Source organism: Triturus cristatus, chromosome 10 (genome assembly GCF_964204655.1).
Source record: "Triturus cristatus chromosome 10, aTriCri1.1, whole genome shotgun sequence".
NCBI lineage: Eukaryota > Metazoa > Chordata > Amphibia > Caudata > Salamandridae > Triturus > Triturus cristatus.
The window spans coordinates 66,405,288-66,428,441 of record NC_140593.1 but is presented as its reverse complement, the minus strand read 5'-3'; the positions used below and the strand labels follow the sequence as shown (position 1 = coordinate 66,428,441).

At 49.2% G+C, this 23,154-nt stretch overlaps 1 protein-coding gene across 2 annotated transcripts in view; it reads left to right on the top strand.

Moving 5' to 3' along the window:
* RFTN1 (raftlin, lipid raft linker 1) overlaps positions 1-23,154 on the top strand; it is a 442,525-nt gene that overhangs the window by 410,282 nt on the left and 9,089 nt on the right. For both annotated transcript variants that reach the window (XM_085630441.1, XM_085630442.1), the window contains exon 9: positions 3,646-3,727. In XM_085630441.1, the coding sequence (XP_085486567.1) occupies positions 3,646-3,727 (82 nt within the window). The remainder of the gene's footprint in view (positions 1-3,645; positions 3,728-23,154) is intronic.

Below are 23,154 nucleotides of genomic sequence, written 5' to 3'. Positions count from 1 at the left end.
CGAAGGCCAGATAATACCTGGTCTTAGGATGGCGATACAAGGAGAACTTATTAATTTCTCCTCGCTTTTTGCTCTTTCTATGTGCTCTGCATTTAGCAGCACACATAGAAAGAGCAAATCGCCATTATTGATTGTTTATGTGCAGGAAGGGAGGCAGGGTGCCTGCGCTGATGCTAGGCAGCTTTTTTAACACCAGCGCTAGGGGAAACGCAGGGGTGAACCGTATTTTTGTAAAATATGGCGTATCTGTGTGTTTTGAAAATGTCAGGGTGCGGCGTTGCTAAATTTGGCGTAATACTGCGCTCCTGCATTTTCTTGTAAATCCTCCTAGGTTTGTTTGGGTGGTTCGTCTTGTAGTATTAGCCCAGATCAGGAGAAGTTACTTTCTGGTCACAGCTAAACTCAGAAAGGTCTGATGAATCTAATGAAGTGTTAGTAAATGTTTGTGCCGAGGTTTGAGGATGAGTTGGGTGGACCTGCTATTAAACCTGTGTGATAGATCCAAGGTCGGACAGGTAGAGTGGCCCGTTGTGTGAAATGTGCATCTGGTGAGGCTGACCTGGCCTTGTTCCCATTTCATTTCTGGGTGGTTGGTTCTTGCTCTTCCGCACCCCGGACCCACAGGAGTGACTGAGTTCACTGGCAGAGCAGCCAGGGGTGCTCAGGGCGCTTTCGCTCTATTGTCCCAAGCCGGTGGCCTTGAGCATGCACACGTCACTTGTACACCATGTTTACGGAGGTCTTACAGCCCTGAGGAGGAATGGCCGATAGATATTGATAGTTACTCAATCACCAATGACCCTGTGGCAGGCCAGTGTCCCTTTCTCACCGGTCTCAGGGCTCACCGAGAGCCTCCGAAAGGCTAACAGGCAGGGGTGTAGCATCGGGGGGTGTTTGGGGTGTCGCACCCCCCTAAGCAGTGTATTGTTTAATAAATAGTTGGGTATCGGAGTTTTCAGTTGGGTGTGGTAAGGTGTCTAGGATTATGCCTGGGATTTTTAAATACTCAGACAAAAACCTCTCTCTCTCTCTCTCTCTCTCTCTCTCTCTCCCTCCCTCCCTCTCACCCCTCCCTCTCCCACGCACTCTCTCTCTCTCTTTCAATATCTCTCTCTCTCCCCATCGCTCTCTCTCTCCCCATATCTCTCTCTCTCTCTCTCTCTCTCTCTCTCTCTATATATATATATATATACATATATATATCTCTTTCTCTCCCCGTCACTCTCTTTCTCCCCATCTCTCTCTCTCTCTCTCTGTCTGTCTCTCTCCCTCTCTCTCTCTGTCTCGATATCTCTCTCTCTCTTTCCGTCACTCTCTCTCTCCTCATCTCTCTCTCTTTCTCTCTCTACCTTTCACCCCTCCCTCTCCCCGCCCTCTCTCTCTTTCCCCTCTCTCTCTTTCCCCATCTCTCTCCTGTCACCCTCTCTCTCCCCAGCTCTGTCTTTCTCTGTCTCTGTCTCTCTCTCTCCCCCGTCACTCTCTCTCTACCATCTATCTCACTCTCTTTCCCTGTCACTCTCTCTCTCCCCTTCTCTCTCTTTCTCCCCCATCTCTCTCCCGTCACTCTCTCCCCATCTCTCTCTCTCTCTCGTTCTCTCTGTCCCTCCCACTCACCCCTCCCTCTCCCCATCTCTCACTCTCACTCTCACTCTCTTTCTGTCTCTCTCTCTCTGTCTCTCTCCCCGTCACTCGCGCTCTCCCCATCTCTCTCTCTCTGTCTCTCTTTCTCTCTCTCCCTCTCACCCTCTCACCCCTCCTTACCCCCGCCCTCTCTCTCTCTTCCCCTATTATGGTTATTTATTTTACAAAATAGTGTGTTTTAAGCACCCCTCACAACCCGCCCGCCTTTCCCCCACCAGTCCTACTGACCAATCTACTCCCCGGCTACAGGGTAGGGGCGAGTGACGTCACTGTGTTAGGGTTGTGCTCATTCTTAGCAACTCTCCATATTTAAGAGAGAAACACATTTTTGTTTCTAAAAAGTTGTTATTTGTCGATTTTTCCCCTTTGTCCCTCAGGACGACCTTTTCCGCGCCCCCCTGTACCTCAAGGATCGATGGAATTCTACCACTTTCTTCAGTAAAATATCTCTCTTCAGCGTTTCCAAATGAAAAATAAAGTGTGAATGACATGGTTTTACAAAAATAAGGCCTTCCTTTTCTTCACCGTAAATTTAAGAAGTATTTGAGGCAAAAATAAAGATTACATAAATCCCCTGAGGCAGTGGTATCATGTGAAATCTGCATAATTTGGTTTTACATAATCACGCAAAATTCCATAAAAATCATGTTAAATAGCTTGCAGTGGAAAATCTGCTTGCAGCGCGGTTGTTTAGCCAGAAGTGCGACCTTACATCCATTTTGGACACATAAAGGCATTTTCCGCCAAACAATAGCACAAGTTCTGCGTTTGCGTCTGGCTGTTCCTGTACCTCCTGTGCTCCAGGGGTAACATTTTACAGTGAGCACGGCATATTTGCGCTGCGTGGCGAGCCGCGAGATGGCATGATTTCAGGAATCTTGTATAACAAGCATAACACGAAATTCGCACAATAACACAAGATTATGCCAGCATAAGAGAACTGTCGCCCATGCCTAGCCCCCATCATATTTCGTTTCATGTCCGTATTTTTATGAAACCTGCCCACAGCACCGCAACGGATTCCCTTCCTATATAACTATTTGTTTAAATGTGGAAAATAGAACCTCTCGTACCCCCGTCCTCACAGATCCCCCCACAAGGCTTTTTATCCCATTGTAAAATTCAAGTTTAAAAGAAGTTCAGGAGGCTCCAGATGTAGGAAAGTAGAAGTATGTTTATTCCAGTAAAAGTGACCCCATCCCTCCAGGAGAAGCCAGGCGCAACTGACAGATAGCATTAGAGGCGTCACCACTCCAGGTCTATCACCATGGTGCACATTCAAACACAAGCATCATGTTAATACATTGCACAGAAAAAAACCTATATACAGAAGGAACCTATAAATAATTTAAGTGACTCTGAATTGGAAACTATAGATAAGTGCCAGATATTACACACATATTAGAACTAGGTGTGTTAATCACACCTACAATATTTTCAACTTTGTTTTTATAAATTATATCATTGACACTTTGTTTTTGTTGCACAATGTTATGTACACCTTGTCTTAACTACATATTACTCTCACACCTGCCAATTTGAACAAAAGTTTCACTGTGTGAGGAGGGGGCGGGGCCACGGAGGGGGTGGGGCCTTGTGCTGAGAAGTACCTAGGGGACACTTTTGCCCCCACCTCCTCCCCTCAAAAAAGCTTTCTGAGGCTGGTGCCGGTGTCCTGGGGTGATTTCACACCCATTAATGGATGTCTGCAGTTCAAAGCCTCGCAAAACAAGCTGGAAAGACACTATTTACAGTGGTTTTCAGCCTGTTTTCCCTGCCACCGTGTGTTTTTTTCTTCTCACCTGGTGACCATGTGATGGGAACCGATATCGTGAGTTGGCGGGTCTGCACTCTGCTCCGCTGAAAAGGATGACATTGATTAGAATGTGCAAGCCGCCACTCCGACAAAATGGCCGCCGGTACACCAGTCTGTGTTGGTGTGCCTGTGACGGCACTGGTTTGTTTCCACCCACAGTAAATTCTCTCTCTCTCTTTGTTTTGCAGTGAAGGGATTGTGACCACCAAGCAGATTGTGTTCCTCCAGAGACCCTTCCTGCCCCACAAGGCGAAGAAGAGGGAGCCCAGGGTGAGTGAGCGTGAATTCCGGCCCATGTTGTTCTTGGCTCAGGATAGTCCTGCAGGGCTGTGGGAATGTCGGGCGGTGCCGCCCAGAGACTGGCAGATTGGGGAGCCTTCGCAGCTGGTCCAAACTGTGCATTAGGGGCAGCGGCTAATATAATATGCTGACTGGCGTACAGTGCTCATATCCCTGGGGGACTGCAGGGCGGGGGGCTGCCTCCGCAGCAGGACAGGCTGCAATTTCTGGTGGGGATGGTTTGAGATCCCAGTCCAACCCTGGAGCCCACTGTTTATCAGAGCTGATGCAGGGCAGAAAAGCAGTCCCTGTCCCGTGCAATTCTGTCAGCTGGCACAGCCCAGGAAGGTCTGAGTTTGAGCCCTGTTGGGAGTGTGATCAGTCCTGCCTGCAATCTAGTTGTTCTAGTCTTCTCACATGTGGAATCTGCAAAAGAGACTCCTCTACAATTACACATTGGACCGGTCCTTGGAGCCCTGGCTTTGTACACTTTCTGTATGACATGGAGAGCTGTCACAGCATATCCAGCCCAGCTCTGATCCTCCATTCCCTATGACCCAGTGTGCAGTCCCAGAGCCTCCAAAGGGAATCGCAATAGACGTCAACATTCCATTTCACTTGCCTGCGGGTGACTGTCCCTGCAGTCACTTACAAGACGGATCTATTCCAAGATGTAGACCAATTCAAGTCCAGCATGGAAGCTTGCATGTCATAGACTTCAACATTCCATTTCACTCGCTTGCGGGTGACTGTCCTTGCAGTCACTTTAAAGACAGATCTACTCCAGGATGTAGACCAATGCAAGTCCAGCATTGAAGCTTGCATGTCATAGACTTCAACATTCCATTTCACTGGTTTGCGGGTGACTGTCCTTGCAGTCACTTACAAGACGGATCTATTCCAAGATGTAGACCAATGCAAGTCCAGCATTGAAGCTTGCATGTCATAGACTTCAACATTCCATTTCACTGGTTTGCGGGTGACTGTCCTTGCAGTCAGTTACAAGACGGATCTATTCCAAGATGTAGACCAATGCAAGTCCAGCATCGAAGCTTGCATGTCATAGACTTCAACATTCCATTTCACTCGCTTGCGGGTGACTGTCCTTGCAGTCACTTTCAAGACGGATCTATTCCAAGATGTAGACCAATGCAAGTCCAGCATCGAAGCTTGCATGTCATAGACTTCAACATTCCATTTCACTGGTTTGCCGGTGACTGTCCTTGCAGTCACTTTCAAGACGGATCTACTCCAGGATGTGGACCAATGCAAGTCCAGCATCGAAGCTTACATGTCATAGACTTCAACATTCCATTTCACTCGCTTGCGGGTGACTGTCCTTGCAGTCACTTTCAAGACGGATCTACTCCAGGATGTGGACCAATGCAAGTCCAGCATCGCAGCTTGCATGTCATAGACTTAAACATTCCATTTCACTCGCTTGCGGGTGACTGTCCTTGCAGTCACTTTCAAGACAGATCTACTCCAGGATGTAGACCAATGCAAGTCCAGCATCGAAGCTTGCATATCATAGACTTCAACATTCCATTTCACTGGTTTGCGGGTGACTGTCCTTGCAGTCACTTACAAGACGGATCTATTCCAAGATGTAGACCAATGCAAGGCCAGCATCGAAGTTTGCATGTCATAGACTTCAACATTCCATTTCACTCGCTTGCGGGTAACTGTCCTTGCAGTCACTTTCAAGACGGATCTATTCCAAGATGTAGACCAATGCAACTCCAGCATCGAAGTTTGCATGTCATAGACTTCAAAATTTCATTTCACTCGCTTGCGGGTGACTGTCCTTGCAGTCACTTTCAAGACGGATCTATTCCAAGATGTAGACCAATGCAAGTCCAGCATCGAAGCTTGAATGTCATAGACTTAAACATTCCATTTCACTCGCTTGCGGGTGACTGTCCTTGCAGTCACTTTCAAGACAGATCTACTCCAGGATGTAGACCAATGCAAGTCCAGCATCGAAGCTTGCATATCATAGACTTCAACATTCCATTTCACTGGTTTGCGGGTGACTGTCCTTGCAGTCACTTACAAGACGGATCTATTCCAAGATGTAGACCAATGCAACTCCAGCATCGAAGTTTGCATGTCATAGACTTCAACATTCCATTTCACTCGCTTGCGGGTGACTGTCCTTGCAGTCACTTTCAAGACGGACCTATTCCAAGATGTAGACCAATGCAAGTCCAGCATCGAAGCTTGCATGTCATAGACTTCAACATTCCATTTCACTGGTTAGCGGGTGACTGTCCTTGCAGTCACTTTCAAGACGGATCTACTCCAGGATGTGGACCAATGCAAGTCCAGCATGGAAGCCTGCATATCATAGACTTCAACATTCCATTTCACTGGTTTGCGGGTGACTGTCCTTGCAGTCACTTACAAGACGGATCTATTCCAAGATGTAGACCAATGCAACTCCAGCATCGAAGCTTGCATGTCATAGACTTCAACATTCCATTTCACTCGCTTGCGGGTGACTGTCCTTGCAGTCACTTTCAAGACGGATCTATTCCAAGATGTAGACCGATACAAGTCGAGCATCGAAGCTTGCATGTCATAGACTTCAACATTCCATTTCACTGGATTGCGGGTGACTGTCCTTGCAGTCAGTTACAAGACAGATCTATTCCAAGATGTAGACCAATGCAAGTCCAGCATCGAAGCTTGCATGTCATAGACTTCAACATTCCATTTCACTCGCTTGCGGGTGACTGTCCTTGCAGTCACTTTCAAGACGGATCTATTCCAAGATGTAGACCAATGCAAGTCCAGCATCGAAGCTTGCATGTCATAGACTTCAACATTCCATTTCACTGGTTTGCGGGTGACTGTCCTTGCAGTCACTTTCAAGACGGATCTACTCCAGGATGTGGACCAATGCAAGTCCAGCATCGAAGCTTACATGTCATAGACTTCAACATTCCATTTCACTCGCTTGCGGGTGACTGTCCTTGCAGTCACTTTCAAGACGGATCTACTCCAGGATGTGGACCAATGCAAGTCCAGCATCGCAGCTTGCATGTCATAGACTTAAACATTCCATTTCACTCGCTTGCGGGTGACTGTCCTTGCAGTCACTTTCAAGACAGATCTACTCCAGGATGTAGACCAATGCAAGTCCAGCATCGAAGCTTGCATATCATAGACTTCAACATTCCATTTCACTGGTTTGCGGGTGACTGTCCTTGCAGTCACTTTCAAGACGGATCTATTCCAAGATGTAGACCAATGCAAGTCCAGCATCGAAGTTTGCATGTCATAGACTTCAACATTCCATTTCACTCGCTTGCGGGTGACTGTCCTTGCAGTCACTTTCAAGACGGATCTATTCCAAGATGTAGACCAATGCAACTCCAGCATCGAAGTTTGCATGTCATAGACTTCAACATTCCATTTCACTCGCTTGCGGGTGACTGTCCTTGCAGTCACTTTCAAGACGGATCTATTCCAAGATGTAGACCAATGCAAGTCCAGCATCGAAGCTTGCATGTCATAGACTTAAACATTTCATTTCACTCGCTTGCGGGTGACTGTCCTTGCAGTCACTTTCAAGACAGATCTACTCCAGGATGTAGACCAATGCAAGTCCAGCATCGAAGCTTGCATATCATAGACTTCAACATTCCATTTCACTGGTTTGCGAGTGACTGTCCTTGCAGTCACTTACAAGACGGATCTATTCCAAGATGTAGACCAATGCAACTCCAGCATCGAAGTTTGCATGTCATAGACTTCAACATTCCATTTCACTCGCTTGCGGGTGACTGTCCTTGCAGTCACTTTCAAGACGGATCTATTCCAAGATGTAGACCAATGCAAGTCCAGCATCGAAGCTTGCATGTCATAGACTTCAACATTCCATTTCACTGGTTTGCGGGTGACTGTCCTTGCAGTCAGTTACAAGACGGATCTATTCCAAGATGTAGACCAATGCAAGTCCAGCATCGAAGCTTGCATGTCATAGACTTCAACATTCCATTTCACTCGCTTGCGGGTGACTGTCCTTGCAGTCACTTTCAAGACGGATCTATTCCAAGATGTAGACCAATGCAAGTCCAGCATCGAAGCTTGCATGTCATAGACTTCAACATTCCATTTCACTGGTTTGCGGGTAACTGTCCTTGCAGTAACTTTCAAGACGGATCTACTCCAGGATGTGGACCAATGCAAGTCCAGCATTGCAGCTTGCATGTCATAGACTTAAACATTCCATTTCACTCGCTTGCGGGTGACTGTCCTTGCAGTCACTTTCAAGACAGATCTACTCCAGGATGTAAACCAATGCAAGTCCAACATTGAAGCTTGCTTGTCAGGCAGCTTCTTCAGCTCAGCGGGGCCAAGGTTGAGAACTTTTCCTCTGTCCCAAATGCACCACCAACGCCAAAACCACTCACTCAACGTGTCCGCAGAATCATTATCTGAGCCAACAAACTTGGATACCCTGGTTATCACGTTTGACTTTAGCAGGGCTTAAGCTGCACAGTCATTTCAGAGATGGTCAACAGCTGAGTTAGTTCTTAAACAGCATCTCTGGTCTGGCGTAATACCTGATGATCTGTTCACTAGTCTCCATCCACTCAAAAAAAGATGAACATCACCCCAGAGATGATCTCCCATGCTTCGGTTGATGCTACCAAGCAGCTGTTGAACATTCGCAGAGGCCTGGGAACACTCATCACTACTACTCAAAGCCCAATGACGCACCAAGGAAATGCCTCCCATGGACCCACAAGGTGCCCATCAATGGCAGCAGATCACCTGGTCAACACCAGCACTGAAGCGTTAATGTCGGCCAACCCACAACAAAGTAGCATGTGAAAAAAGACCACAAAAATATTCCTCAAAAACATAAAGTCCAAACCATGGACTACCAAATTCCCATCCTTATAAAAAAACCCTACCCACAAAAATGTAGATTTGTGATTCTGCTCTCAAGCACTCGCCCTCAAATGTGCTAAAACCGGAGCTAGAATGCTAAAGGACCCCAGAGCTGTAGTATGTGGGCTCTGAGTCTGGCGGAATTTAGGAATTAAATACAGATGGAAATCTATGCGTTGCCATATTTATGTAAGGTTGAGGTTTGAGCAACCTGTATTTTGCAGCCTGTGTTGTTTTTGCAAGAAAGATGTATCAAGTTCCCACACTCCCTTGTCGGACACGGACAGTGTTGGGAATGACAATCTTCCATCGCGATAGCTCTCGACCAATCTAGGGCTCAATCAGGTCTTGGCCACTCCCCCAGGGTACCATTTGCCAGTCACAGCTCACCCAAGCGGCCGTTCCTGCCAGCGCTGACCCATCTTGCTCTATGAGGTAGCATGAAGGTCGGTGGACACCTGCCTGTAGGTGACTGTATCCTCGCACCCTACAGCATCACCAGGTACATGCCTACTTGGCGTAGGATGTGAAGCAAGTGCAAGCTCCTTCACCACCAGACTGCATCCTGCAACCACACCACTTCCTACTATGCACCGGTTCTCTCTCCTTGATTGCCACTGCCGTTCTCCACGGCACGTTGCAGGCCTCTCCACCTTTGCCCTATCTAAATTGTGGCTTCTTCCCCAAATGCAATTTAAACAGAAACTCAATACCACAAGAACTTGGTTGGCCAACCTATCAGGCTCCACACATCCCTCAAAGGGTTCAGCAGCCCTCCCTCCACAGTCACACCAAGGTCAAAGACTGCACCTTGAGTGCCTCATAGCTCCAGTTTTCCTAAGACCTTAGGTGGCCATATTGGTAAAGACAATGTCTCAACCCCTAGGATGCTGCTCTAAAGCTTGGACATCGCCCTGAACTGGAGGCAAAATCCTTCTACCAACAGCCTACAAATGTTGGACTGTGTTGGACTGAACCTGCACCCGTCAACGCGGTGACCAACGCAACTGCACAGTCAAGTAATATAGTAGTAAAGAGGGCAGAGATATCTGAATCTAACCCACTCTGGTGACACTCAATGAATCAATCAATCAGACATTTGTAAAGCGCGCTACTCACCCGTGAGGGTCTCAAGGCGCTAAGGGAAGGGGGGGCAGCTACAGGTCGAACAGCCAGGTCTTGAGACATTTCCTGAAGGTCAGGAGGTCCTGGGTCTGACGCAGGTGGATGAGGAGGGTGTTCCATGTTTTGGCGGCGAGATGGGAGAATGATCTTCTGCCGGAGGTCATTCGGCGGATGCGTGGGATGGTGGCGAGTGCGAGGTCGGTGGGGCGGAGCTGGCGGTTCAGGGTGTAGAAGGACAGTTGTTCGTTGAGGTATGCTGGTTCGGTGTTGTGGAGCGCCTTGTGAGCGTGGGTGAGGAGCTTGAAGGTGATCCTCTTGTTGATCGGGAGCCAGTGCAGGTCTCTCAGGTAGGAGGTAATGCGGCTGTGGCGAGGAAGTCCAAGGATGAGGCGTGTGGAGGCGTTGTGTATGCGTTGAAGTCTCTTCTGGAGTTTAGCCGTGGTTCCCTTGTAGAGGGAGATGCCGTAGTCCAGCCTGCTGGGGACGAATGCTTGGGTGACCGTTCTTCTGGTTTCGGTGGGGATCCATCTGTAGATCTTGCGGAGCATGCAGAGGGTGTTGAGGCAGAAGGAGGAGACCATGTTGACTTGCTGGATCATAGAGAGCGTTCAGTCCAGGATGACTCCCAGGTTGCGTGAGTGGTCGGTAGGTGTCGGGGTGGCACCCAGCATGGCCAGCCACCAGGAGTCGTCCCATGCGTTGGGGGTGGAGCCAAGGATGAGGACCTCCGTCTTGTCCGAGTTCAGTATGAGCCGGGTCGTCTTCATCCACTCTGTGACACTGAAGTCTTGTTCACACAAAAACCATTCATTCTTCACAGCCCCAAAGCTTCACTCCTTCAGTGAGAGCTAAGCTGACTGCCAAAATGTCAACATTACATAACTATTCCCCTTCAAAGAGTGAGGCTTCCGCTGAACTCTTAAATCCAGCCGAACTAACATCTAACGTATTTTAAGGCTTCATCGATTTACTAATCTAGCTCCAGTCCGGAGAGATGTTGGGTCACATTGGAATATTTGTAAGGAAATATTTATGGAAAGTTGATATTTTCTGGTGCATGTTTTAGAGTCTTTATAGCAGAGTTACAAATTTGTTATGCAGCGCTGTGGGACAACCAGGGCACAAGTCCTAAAAAAAGAAGTGGGGGGACGCTGTCACCGGAAGTGACGTCACAACAGGAATCTCATGAAAAGAAGTGGGGGGACGCTGTCACCGGAAGTGACGTCACAACAGGAATCTCATGAAAAGAAGTGGGGGGACGCTGTCACCGGAAGTGACGTCACAACAGGAATCTCATGAGTATTCATATGCCTTTAGATGACGGGGCATTTCACAGCACTGCTACCCCTGGTCTGTTCCTCGATGTCCTTTGCAACCCCCACCCCCTCCCCCCCACTCCCCCGAGGGGGTGCCCCAGTTGCACAACGAAGTGCTCAAAAGTGCACAAGATACAGAAGGACACACATTCCAAGCGTTAACCGCCAACGCCTGCTCGCTCCGCCTCCCAATCACTCCAGCCTGCACACACCACCGGTGCCTCTTAAAGTCTCCAATTACAAATATTAGCATATCTTTGGTAATTTACGGGAAACTTCCCTCCCACCCGGGCTCTCTGCTCACACAATGCTGTCCAGCTTTTGGGCAGGGGGGACGGCGTCCACCCGGAAAAACCTGGTAAAATAAGTGGGGGGACGCCGTCCACCCGCGTGGTACCCCGACTCGAGCCCTGGGGACAACCTAAATTGCTGTGCTGCGTTGCGTGAGAGGGAATACACAGCGCCGAGCCATATCCTGTAAGAGTGGCGCAGTGCTGCTGTCGTCCTCAGCGCTGTGCTCTCAAAGACTGCTTCGTGCGATGCACAGCCTCACAGAGGTCCCCGTGCACTGTCCTGCATAGGATTTGTACTAGAAACAAATCCTTCCAGTGAAATTCGTATCTTGATATAAAACATTGAAGGATCACACACACACTGGATGTGTGCTGAGCACTTCAGCACACATGCAATTTGTGTGTTTTTTGAGACATGACAACATTTCTCCTTGTTATCACCTACTTCTCAAAGGTGTTATTTTTTGATGCAACACCCAATCTGGCTCCCTTAATGGACCAGGCTTTGCATCAACACCTACGAGTGTCTGTGCAGATCTGCCTATGTAACACTTCAGTAACTATCCCTTGATATAAAGTGCTCTCTAAGCAGCGCAAAGTGCTTTTTGCGCTGCAAAATGGGTCAGTTTCCAGCACAAAATGCTGTTTGTGTTGGTAAGTAAATACCATGCGCACCTTTGCGTTCCTCTGCGCCAGCATGGGGCCTTAACAAGTCTGGGACATTTGTTTTTTCTTAAAGATATTTTTGTCGTCTGTGTTCACAAATGCTACCTGCGCCATCCCTCGACAAGATATGGTTCATGTCAGAGTCAACTTCTTTCACAGAGTGCTAGGTATACATTTACATTCATGAGTGTTTCTTTCAAGCCCATAGAACAGATGCAGAGAAAGCCACAAAAGGTACTCTAGGTGGAAAATAGACTAGTGCCCCCAAAATCAACTGAGCTCCCCCCTGCTCCCTTCAAAGATCCCTGCAGGGACCTGATGTGAAGGAGAATCGGTGCATTCTGGATAAACATCCTGGCTTGTACCCCACGCAGAGACGCTCAGAGTGCAGAGAGTCTGCTCTGTCGACTGTTGTCCAGTGAGATTACCCACCCTGAGACAATGGCACCACAAACCTTCTACCCACGTCTGAAAAATCACCCCATCTAGAGTCACGCACTACTAATGTAATCGAAGTAAGGTTCATCCCTAAATAATTACATTCATCAACACATGTCTGTCTACGGGCTCCACCTCTTATGAGATAAGCACTCCATTGTTGAGAAGTGCTGATCCCAAGGTCCTCACTGGCCAGACCCATCTCTGATCCCAAGGTTCTGACCTACCAGACCCATCTCTGATCCCAAGGTGCTCACCGACCAGACCCACCTCTGATCCAAAGGTCCTCACTGACCAGACCCATCTCTGATCCCAAGGTCCTGACCGGCAAGACCCATCTCTCATCCCAAGGTCCTCACCTACCAGACCCATCTCTCATCCCAAGGTCCTCACCGGCCAGACCGATCTCTGATCCTAAGGTCCTTACCGACCAGACCTATCTCTGATCCCAAGGTCCTCACCGACCAGACCCATCTCTGATCCCAAGGTCCTCACCGACCAGACCCATCTCTGATCCAAAGGTCCTCACTGACCAGACCCATCTCTGATCCCAAGGTCCTCACCGGCAAGACCCATCTCTCATCCCAAGGTCCTCACCTACCAGACCTATCTCTGATCCCAAGGTCCTCACCGGCCAGACCGATCTCTGATCCTAAGGTCCTCACCGACCAGACCTATCTCTGATCCCAAGGTCCTCACCGACCAGACCCATCTCTGATCCTAAGGTCCTCACCGAACAGACCCATCTCTGATCACAGGGTCCTCACCGACCAGATTCATCTCTGATCCCAAGGTCCTCACTGAACAAACCCATCTCTGATCACAGGGTTCTCACTGACCAGACCAATCTCTGATCCCAAGGTCCTCACCGACCAGACCCATCTCTGATCCTAACGTCCTCACCGACCAGACCCATCTCTGATCACAGGGTTCTCACTGACCAGACCGATCTCTGATCCTAAGGTCCTTACCGACCAGACCTATCTCTGATCCCAAGGTCCTCACCGACCAGACCCATCTCTGATCCCAAGGTCCTCACTGACCAGACCCATCTCTGATCCAAAGGTCCTTACTGACCAGACCCATCTCTGATCCCAAGGTCCTCACCGGCAAGACCCATCTCTCATCCCAAGGTCCTCACCTACCAAACCCATCTCTGATCCCAAGGTCCTCACCGGCCAGACCGATCTCTGATCCTAAGGTCCTCACCGACCAGACCTATCTCTGATCCCAAGGTCCTCACCGACCAGACCCATCTCTGATCCCAAGGTCTACGGGCTCCACCTCTTATGAGATAAGCACTCCATTGTTGAGAAGTGCTGATCCCAAGGTCCTCACTGGCCAGACCCATCTCTGATCCCAAGGTTCTGACCTCCCAGACCCATCTCTGATCCCAAGGTGCTCACCGACCAGACCCATCTCTGATCCAAAGGTCCTCACTGACCAGACCCATCTCTGATCCCAAGGTCCTGACCGGCAAGACCCATCTCTCATCCCAAGGTCCTCACCTACCAGACCCATCTCTCATCCCAAGGTCCTCACTGGCCAGACCGATCTCTGATCCTAAGGTCCTTACCGACCACACCTATCTCTGACCCCAAGGTCCTCACCGACCAGACCCATCTTTGATCCCAAGGTCCTCACCGACCAGACCCACCTCTGATCCAAAGGTCCTCACTGACCAGACCCATCTCTGATCCCAAGGTCCTCACCGGCAAGACCCATCTCTCATCCCAAGGTCCTCACCTACCAGACCCATCTCTGATCCCAAGGTCCTCACCGGCCAGACCCATCTCTGATCCTAAGGTCCTCACCGACCAGACCTATCTCTGATCCCAAGGTCCTCCCCGACCAGACCCATCTCTGATCCTAAGGTCCTCACCGAACAGACCCATCTCTGATCACAGGGTCCTCACCGACCAGATTCATCTCTGATCCCAAGGTCCTCACCAAAGAAACCCATCTCTGATCACAGGGTTCTCACTGACCAGACCAATCTCTGATCCCAAGGTCCTCACCGACCAGACCCATCTCTGATCCTAACGTCCTCACCGACCAGACCCATCTCTGATCACAGGGTTCTCACTGACCAGACCGATCTCTGATCCTAAGGTCCTTACCGACCAGACCTATCTCTGAGCCCAAGGTCCTCACCGACCAGACCCATCTCTGATCCAAAGGTCCTCACTGACCAGACACATCTCTGATCCCAAGGTCCTCACCGGCAAGACCCATCTCTCATCCCAAGGTCCTCACCTACCAGACCTATCTCTGATCCCAAGGTCCTCACCGGCAAGACCCATCTCTCATCCCAAGGTCCTCACCTACCAGACCCATCTCTCATCCCAAGGTCCTCACCGGCCAGACCGATCTCTGATCCTAAGGTCCTCACCGACAAAACCCATCTCTGATCACAGGGTTCTCACTGACCAGACCAATCTCTGATCCCAAGGTCCTCACCGACCAGACCCATCTCTGATCCTAACGTCCTCACCGACCAGACCCATCTCTGATCACAGGGTTCTCACTGACCAGACCCATCTCTGATCACAGGGTTCACACTGACCAGACCCATCTCTGATCCCAAGATCCTCACTGACCTGTCCCATCTCTGATCTCAAGGCCCTCACTGACCAGACCCATCTCTAATCCCAAGGTCCTCACCGGCCAGACCCATCTCTGATTCTAAGGTCCTCACCGGCCAGACCCATCTCTGATTCTAAGATCCTCAGTGGCCAGACCCATCTCTAATCCTAACGTCCTCACCGGCCCGACCCATCTCTGATCCTAAGGTCCTCACTGACCAGACCCATCTCTGATCCTAAGGTCCTCACCGACTAGACCCATCTCTGATCCTAAGGTCCTCACCGACCAGACCCATCTCTGATCCCAAGGTCCTCACCGACCAGACCCATCTCTGATCCCAAGGTCCTCACCGACCAAACCCATCTCTGATCCTAAGGTTCTCACTGACCAGACCCATCTCTGATCTCAAGGTCCTCACCGACCAGACCCATCTCTGATCCTAAGGTCCTCAACGGCCAGACCCATCTCTGATCCCAAGGTCCTCACTGACCAGACCCATCTCTGATCTCAAGGTCCTCACTGACCAGACCCATCTTGATCCCAAGGTCCTCACTGACCAGACCCATCTCTGATCCCAAGGTCCTCACTGACCAAACCCATCTCTGATCCTAAGGTCCTCACTGACCAGACCCATCTCTGATCTCAAGGTCCTCACCAACCAGACCCATCTCTGATCCTAAGGTCCTCAACAGCCAGACCCATCTCTGATCCCAAGGTCTTCACCGACCAGACCCATCTCTGACCTCATGGTCCTCACTGACCAGACCCATCTCTGATCCCAAGGTCCTCACCGGCCAGACCCATCTCTGATCCCAAGGTCCTAACCGACCAATCCCATCTCTGATCTCAAGGGCCGCACCGACCAGACCCATCCCTGATCCTAAGGTCCTTACGGACCAGACCCATCTCTGATCACAGGTTCCTCTCTGACCAGATTCATCTCTGATCTCAAGGTCCTCACTGACCAAACCCATCTCTGATATCAAGGTCCTCACTGACCAGACACATCTCTGATCTCAAGGTCCTCACCGACCAGACCCATCTCTGATCACAAGGTCCTCACCGGCCAGACCCATATCTGATCCCAAGTTCTTCACCGACCAGACCATCTCTGATCCAAAGGTCCTCACTGAACAGACCCATCTCTGATCCCAAGGTCCTCACCGGCCAGACCCGTCTCTGATCCCAAGCTCTTCACTGGCCAGACCCATCTCTGATCCAAATGTCCTCACTGACCAGACCCATCTCTGATACCAAGGTCCTCACTGACCTGATCTATCTCTGATCCCAAGGTCCTCACTGACCAGAACCATCTCTGATCCCAAGGTTCTCACTGACCAGAGCCATCTCTAATCCTAAGGTCCTCACCGACCAGAACCATCTCTGATCCCAAGGTCCTCACCGACCAGAACCATCTCTGATCCCAAGGTCCTCACCGACCAGACCCATCTCTGATCCTAAGGTCCTCACCGACCAGACCCATCTCTGATCCCAAGGTCCTCACCGGCCAGACCCATCTCTGATCCCAAGTTCTTCACTGACCAGACCCATCTCTGATCCAAAGGTCCTCACCGACCAGACCCATCTCTGATCCTAAGGTCCTCACCGACCAGACCCATCTCTAATCCTAAGGTCCTCATCGACCAGAGCCATCTCTGATCCCAAGGTCCTCACTGACCATACCCATCTCTGATCTCAAGGTCCTCACCAACCAGACCCATCTCTGATCCTAAGGTCCTCACTGACCAGACCCATTTCTGATCTCAAGGTCCTCACCGACCAGACTCATCTCTGATCCTAAGGTCCTCAACGACCAGACCCATCTCTGATCCCAAGGTCTTCACTGACCAGACCCATCTCTGTTCTCAAGGTCCTCACTGACCAGACCCCTCTACGATCCCAAGGTCCTCACCGGCCAGACTACTCTCTGATCCCAAGGTCCTCACCGACCAGTCCCATCTCTGATCTCAAGGGCCTCACCGACCAGACCCATCCCTGATCCTAAGGTCCTTACTGACTAGACCCATCTCTGATCACAGGTTCCTCTCTGACCAAACCCATCTCTGATATCAAGGTCCTCACCGACCAGACCCATCTCTGATCCCAAGGTCCTCACCGACCAGATCCATCTCTGATCCCAAGGTCCTCAGCGACCAGATCCATCTCTGATCCCAAGGTCCTCACTGACCAGACCCATCTCTGATCCTAAGGTCCTCACCCACCCGACCCATCTCTGATCCTAAGGTCCTCAATGACCAGACCCATCTCTGATCCCAAGGTCTTCACCGACCAGACCCATCTCTGATTTCAAGGTCCTTACTGACCAAACCCATCTATGATCCCAAGGTCCTCACCGGCCAGACCCATCTCTGATCCTAAGGTACTCACCTTCCAGACCCATCTCTGATCCTAAGGTCCTCACCTTCCAGACCCATCTCTGATCCTAAGGTCCTCACTGGCCAGACCCATCTCTGATCTCAAGGTCCTCACTGACCAGACCCATCTCTGATCCCAATGTCCTCACCGGCCAGACCCATCTCTGAGCCCAAGATACTCTTTGACTAGTCCCATCTCTGATCTCAAGGTCCTGACCGACCCGACCCATCTCTGATCCTAAGGTCCTCAATGACCAGACCCATCTCTGATCCCAAGGTCTTCACCGACCAGACCCATCTCTGATCTCAAGGTCCTTACTGACCAAACCCATCTCTGATCCCAAGGTCCTCACTGACCTGATCTATCTCTGATCCCAACGTCCTCACAGACTAGACCCATCTCTGATCTCAGGGTCCTCACCGACCAGACCCACCTCAGACCGGCGCTACATTTAGCACTAGGATTGGTGGACACCACCAAAGTATCGTGCAGCTGGAAACTGACCAGCCTTGGATTCGGTTCAGGACTGTGATCCAGATACGATGGCGAATGGAGTGATGCTTCTAAGCTTCTTGCTTGCGTTCATACTTTTGGACTTGTCAGCCCGCTGTTGCACAACAGATCCCAATGTGTTGGGCGCTTAACTCCGGAAGTCCCTCCCTCTCTCTTGACGTTCGAAGGAGAGTTCCTGAAGTTTTGCAGGACACTGAAGGTGGATCCCTACTATGGATTGCAGGTCGATCGGATAACTATGACCGACCCCTTCCATCCAACACCTTTAGAGCTTGTGCTCAACTCCCTACAAATCTCTTTCAATGAGAGCTGTGCAACTAAGCCCAGGCGGACTCACTGCAGACACGGACTGAAAGCCACCCACCTCTACTTGGACCTACCCCACTGTACGCCTCACTCCCCCAACCGCTACTTCTAACAAAAAGTTGGTCCCTATAGAGGAAGTGTAGCCTTTGACGTCCACGGCAATAGTGTTAAAAAAACTCTCATACGAGTATGTTTCTTGTTATGCGGCTAGTGCATATATTTTGCCAAATCCCATTCCCATAATGCAGAAACGGATTTCAACAGTGCTACACAATATTTACATTACTCAAAACATGCGGTGCTCCTAACAAGTGACAGCGCAGTGAAAGAGATATATATAGTGAAGAGAGAGTGTGCTTGCCCTATATGTAGTATATAACAAGAAAGTTACTTGCATGAGAGGTTTTTTCAACACTATTGCCATGGAAGTCAAAGGCTACACTTCCCCCATAGGGACCACATTTTGGTAGCAATTGTCCAGCCCAGGCCACTGCACGCCCATACATTTAGGCCTGCCTGCTAACTTCTGTGCTGTCCTCTCTTAACTCATTAAGCATCCCCGGCAGAGCACACCGCTGCTTCTCTCCTACCTCTCCAGCCACTTCTACAGAGTTGTGTCAGTCTCCACAAGACCTCCACGCGCACCAGTGGGTGCTCCACAAGGCTCAGTTCTTGGGTCCCTACGCTTCTCATTTTTCCCATTTCATCATTCAGCTGTTCATATCCCCTCTGCTCCAGTACCACCCGCATCTTCCTCTTGCCAGCCCTTGCATCCTCCCATCCTGCATCTCGACTGCCTCATGGCCGACCGATGCTGGCATCTCATGTGTCTGTTTTCTCCTATGTCTTTACTTGAAGTCTGTAATTGATGTAATCATGCAGCCTGTAATGCTCTGACCCTCATGTAAAGGGCTCTGATACCTCCGGGTCTAGCCAGCGCTATATAAAACTTAAATAAAATAAAGGTCACTCATGCTAAACTCCTACAGAACTGAAGTCCTATACTTCCCCTTCGCTACTGCTCTTCTCTGTTATTGCCTCTTTCTTTTCTTTCTGCTCTTAGACCGACCCAAGCGCCTGGATGCCCGATCGGGTGATTAGCTGTGCTTTATAAATCCTGAAGGAAAATAAATAAATAAGAAATAGCCTCACGTTAAACTTCACTACTCGTGCTATGTACAACCTACCTGCGCACGCACCCGCTTCGACGCACCATCCCCAAGCCGGGTGGCTCACCGCAAGACGCAGGACCAGATGCAAACTACTAATACTGAATTTGAAATTAATAAATGACGTGGCCCCAACTAGGCTTCTAACCATAGGCACAAGAAGCAAAGGTGGGGGGTGATACAGCACCCCAAAATAAACATGCTGGAGCTCAGAAGGTGACGAGCCATACCGATGGCTTTACATGTTTTTATCGTGTCACACTTGCTGTGCATTCGAAGAACAGGTCAATTGTCAGGCTGGGTCTTCTGACAAATTGCTGCTAATTCTTTTAGCACGTAGATTGGTGCTTAGTTCTTCCTCGCGCTGCTAAGTTAGAGAAATGTGTCCGGTGAACTGACAATCTTGCTGGGGCAGGGAGAGTGTGAAAGGGAAAGGCACAAACTGCACAACTATTTGCAAACATAGCATTTAGGAAAGCACAAATAAAACACATTTTTTTTCTGTAATTCGAAAGTGTGATGGAAACAAAGATTTTAATGGGATCAAAACAATTCAAGATACTTTACTTAGTGATGTGCAAATAGATGTTTGCTGAAAGCTGATTTCGCCACATTATTGTTTGCATGACATAAAGTTAAAACTTACTGTCAGTGCGAACAGTGTTGCCATTTCAGTTGCAAATGTGCTGTCTGTAAATGACAGAGCGCTACCACACCATGCTTTAGTAACATGTTTGTGACAGTCTGCTCCAAAATGCACCATCGGCTACATAATGCACCGTTGCCACTCTCCTGCTGAGTGGGCGTGGCTCATTTGCTGTATTTGTTCTTCGTGTGATGCTTGTATTTCTCACCATCCCTACGATGCTTGTATTTTTCACTATCCCTACGATGCTTGTATTTCTCACTATCCCTATGATGCTTGTATTTTTCACTATCCCTATGACTTCAGTGATGTAACATGGATGGCAGCATCCCCGCTCCGCATAGTGTTCCAGCACCACTGTTTCTAACACCATATCACATTATATGACAACTCTGATGCTAAGATCTGACAATCATAACATTCTAGCGACACTGAAATCCCCTCTGCTGCCACTAAGTTCTGAGCATTTGACCTACTGTGCCTCCTACACCGGAACTCCCCGAACAGTGCCAGAGCAGTTCACTCTAGGGGTAGATTTACAAATGTTTTGCGCTGCGTTAGCTTCACAAAGAGATGCTAACCAGCACAAATGTTTTATTTCTAATTTACTTTTCAGCGCTAAACTGGTTTTGTGCTGGAAAATACCCTAAAAGTAACACAAAACAGCACGAAGCACTGCTTTGCATTACTTGGCACCAAGGGGCCTTACATGAGTGGTACTTGGGTGCCCCGTGCAACTACCCTCGCCTTTTGACTCAAAACCCCATCTACAAACAATTTTAGACAGGGTTTAGCGCCACTTCAAAGGAGGGGTTAACCAGAGAAATGGTTTTATTTCCCCTTTCTTTTGCATGCATGCTGCGCTGTGCAGCCCACATACAAAGTGGGAAAAGTATTTAAACTTGTCTACGTATAGTATTTTGTACAGGAAGGGTACCCTTCCTGTTCAAAACATATGCTAGACTGAGGAACACACCTTAGCGCTATAGAAACTGGACTGAAACGTCATTTGCTATGAGGTGAAGGACATGGACACCAAAAGACCCACTTAGATGTAAGTGTGTATGCGTCTTTTTCCTCTGTACCAATAGCTTGTAGATCTGTGTATCTACAACAATCAAACTCATTAATGGTCACCATTTACACAAACCCATCTGTTACTTGCCTTACACACTTTAAACACCCCTTATCTGCTATCTATGTACCACCACTAATGCCATGTACAACATTTCTGACTGAAATGTTGATAAATGAATAATTAAATAAACAAATAAAATAAGTCTGTGACATTTGGAGAGAGAACTGTTAAAATACTTAAGACTGGTTTAGAGTTTGGTGTTCGCCCGTCGAGAACAGGTTATGGATTTACTGTGTTGCCCTTGTGGAAGGCCGGCCACCATCTCTAGAGAGCTCTGCCAGGCAGGCACCGATCGAGATGCCCACCGCAGAGCTGCGTCATGATGACTCCATGAAAGTTTGCTGAGCAGGTACCCTGGTAAATCCGGCCACTCAGCAAAGTTTTTTTGTGATTCACAGACAAACTTCCAAATTGGGAGATTGTTTTGAAAAACACAAAAATCTAAATGTTTAACATTCTGAAGGGTTTCTCTCAGCATTGGAGGGGATCAATGTTTTGCTTCCCTGTTCACAATTGCCAGGCTTTCCCTGGAGGGTCCTAAACAGGACAAACGGACATCGAAAGGTCCACCCTAAATAGGACGAACGGCCTGAGGTACTCCGACTGATGCCAAGGTCAGTTGAGGTGGCATCCAAGATGTCCAGAGGCAGAGCCAACAATGGCTCTGCGGATGGAAACATGTCAGTTCGCTTGGCTTTAAACTGATGGGACGCACTCTCCCCCTTGCCCCCCACCCCTCCTCGTGGCAGACAGGGTACTTCCCCATGCATGAAGGAGTGTTTGCCACTGCTGCAGATGTCATGGAGATAAACAATTCTTGCTAATTGTGGGCAAGAGACAGGAAATAGAAACTTTCAAGATATCTTTGCACTACACTCTTTATCACTTATAAGCTTTCAGAGGCAACTCAACAATGGAAAGTTCAATACAGCTAGAGTTTCTAACCATACAGATGTCCGAATATAACAAGCATTGGCAAAGGCAATAGGTCCCGTCTTTGTGACCTTTTGGTGTCGCCAATGGTTAAAGAAGAAGAAAAGTCTTTGGTGCGGGTCCTCGTGTCATTTTGAAAAATGGCATTGGCACCTTTTTCTTCATTTTAGTTACCGGTCTGACTTGGATCAGTAACTAAAAATTAAATAAAACATGCAAAATATATTTTTTTTAAGTGGACATGCAGAGGAAGCAACACTTGGAGGATGTTAAGAACGCAGAAGTAACATGTATAGGGTATGGGGGAATCAGAAGCAGCACGCAAGGGGACGCAAAACCATCAGAAGAAAGGCTGGAGAGGACACACAAGCAACACTGGGGTGGGAAGAAGGTAGATAGAAGGAACACAGGGCTGGAGAAAATCAAGAGGGAGGTGACAGGAGAAGCAATGGGGAGAAGCGCACAAGCGAGTGCAAGAGGGAGGTGGCTGGAGCAGCCTTGACAGAGAGCAACATGGAGTGCAGAGGGAGATATGTAAATGAGGGAGATGGCTCAAAGATACATGCAGTCTCATGGAGGGCTTAGCACAATCAATCACTCAGGGGTTCATATAGCACGGCAACTCACCCGTAAGGGTCTCAAGGCACTGGGGGGTGGGGCTGCTGATCCGTCTGGGCGCTGGGCTTCAGTCGAAGAGCCAGGTCTTGATATCCTTCCTGAATTGGGTCAGCGTCGGGGATTGCCTGAGGTGGAGAGGCAGGGTGTTCCAGGTCTTGGCCGCGAGGTGGGAGAAGGATCTTCCTCCGGTTTTGGTCTTGTGGATTCATGGGATGGTGGCCAGGGTCGGTTGGGCAGAGCAGAGGTGTCTGGCGGGTACGTGGTATGAGAGGTTGTGGTTCAGGTATGCTGGTTCTGAGTCGTGGAGAGCTTTGTAGGCATGTGTGAGTAGCTTCAAGGTGATTCTTTTGTTGACTGGGAGCCAGTGGAGTTCTCGAAGGTGTTCGGTGA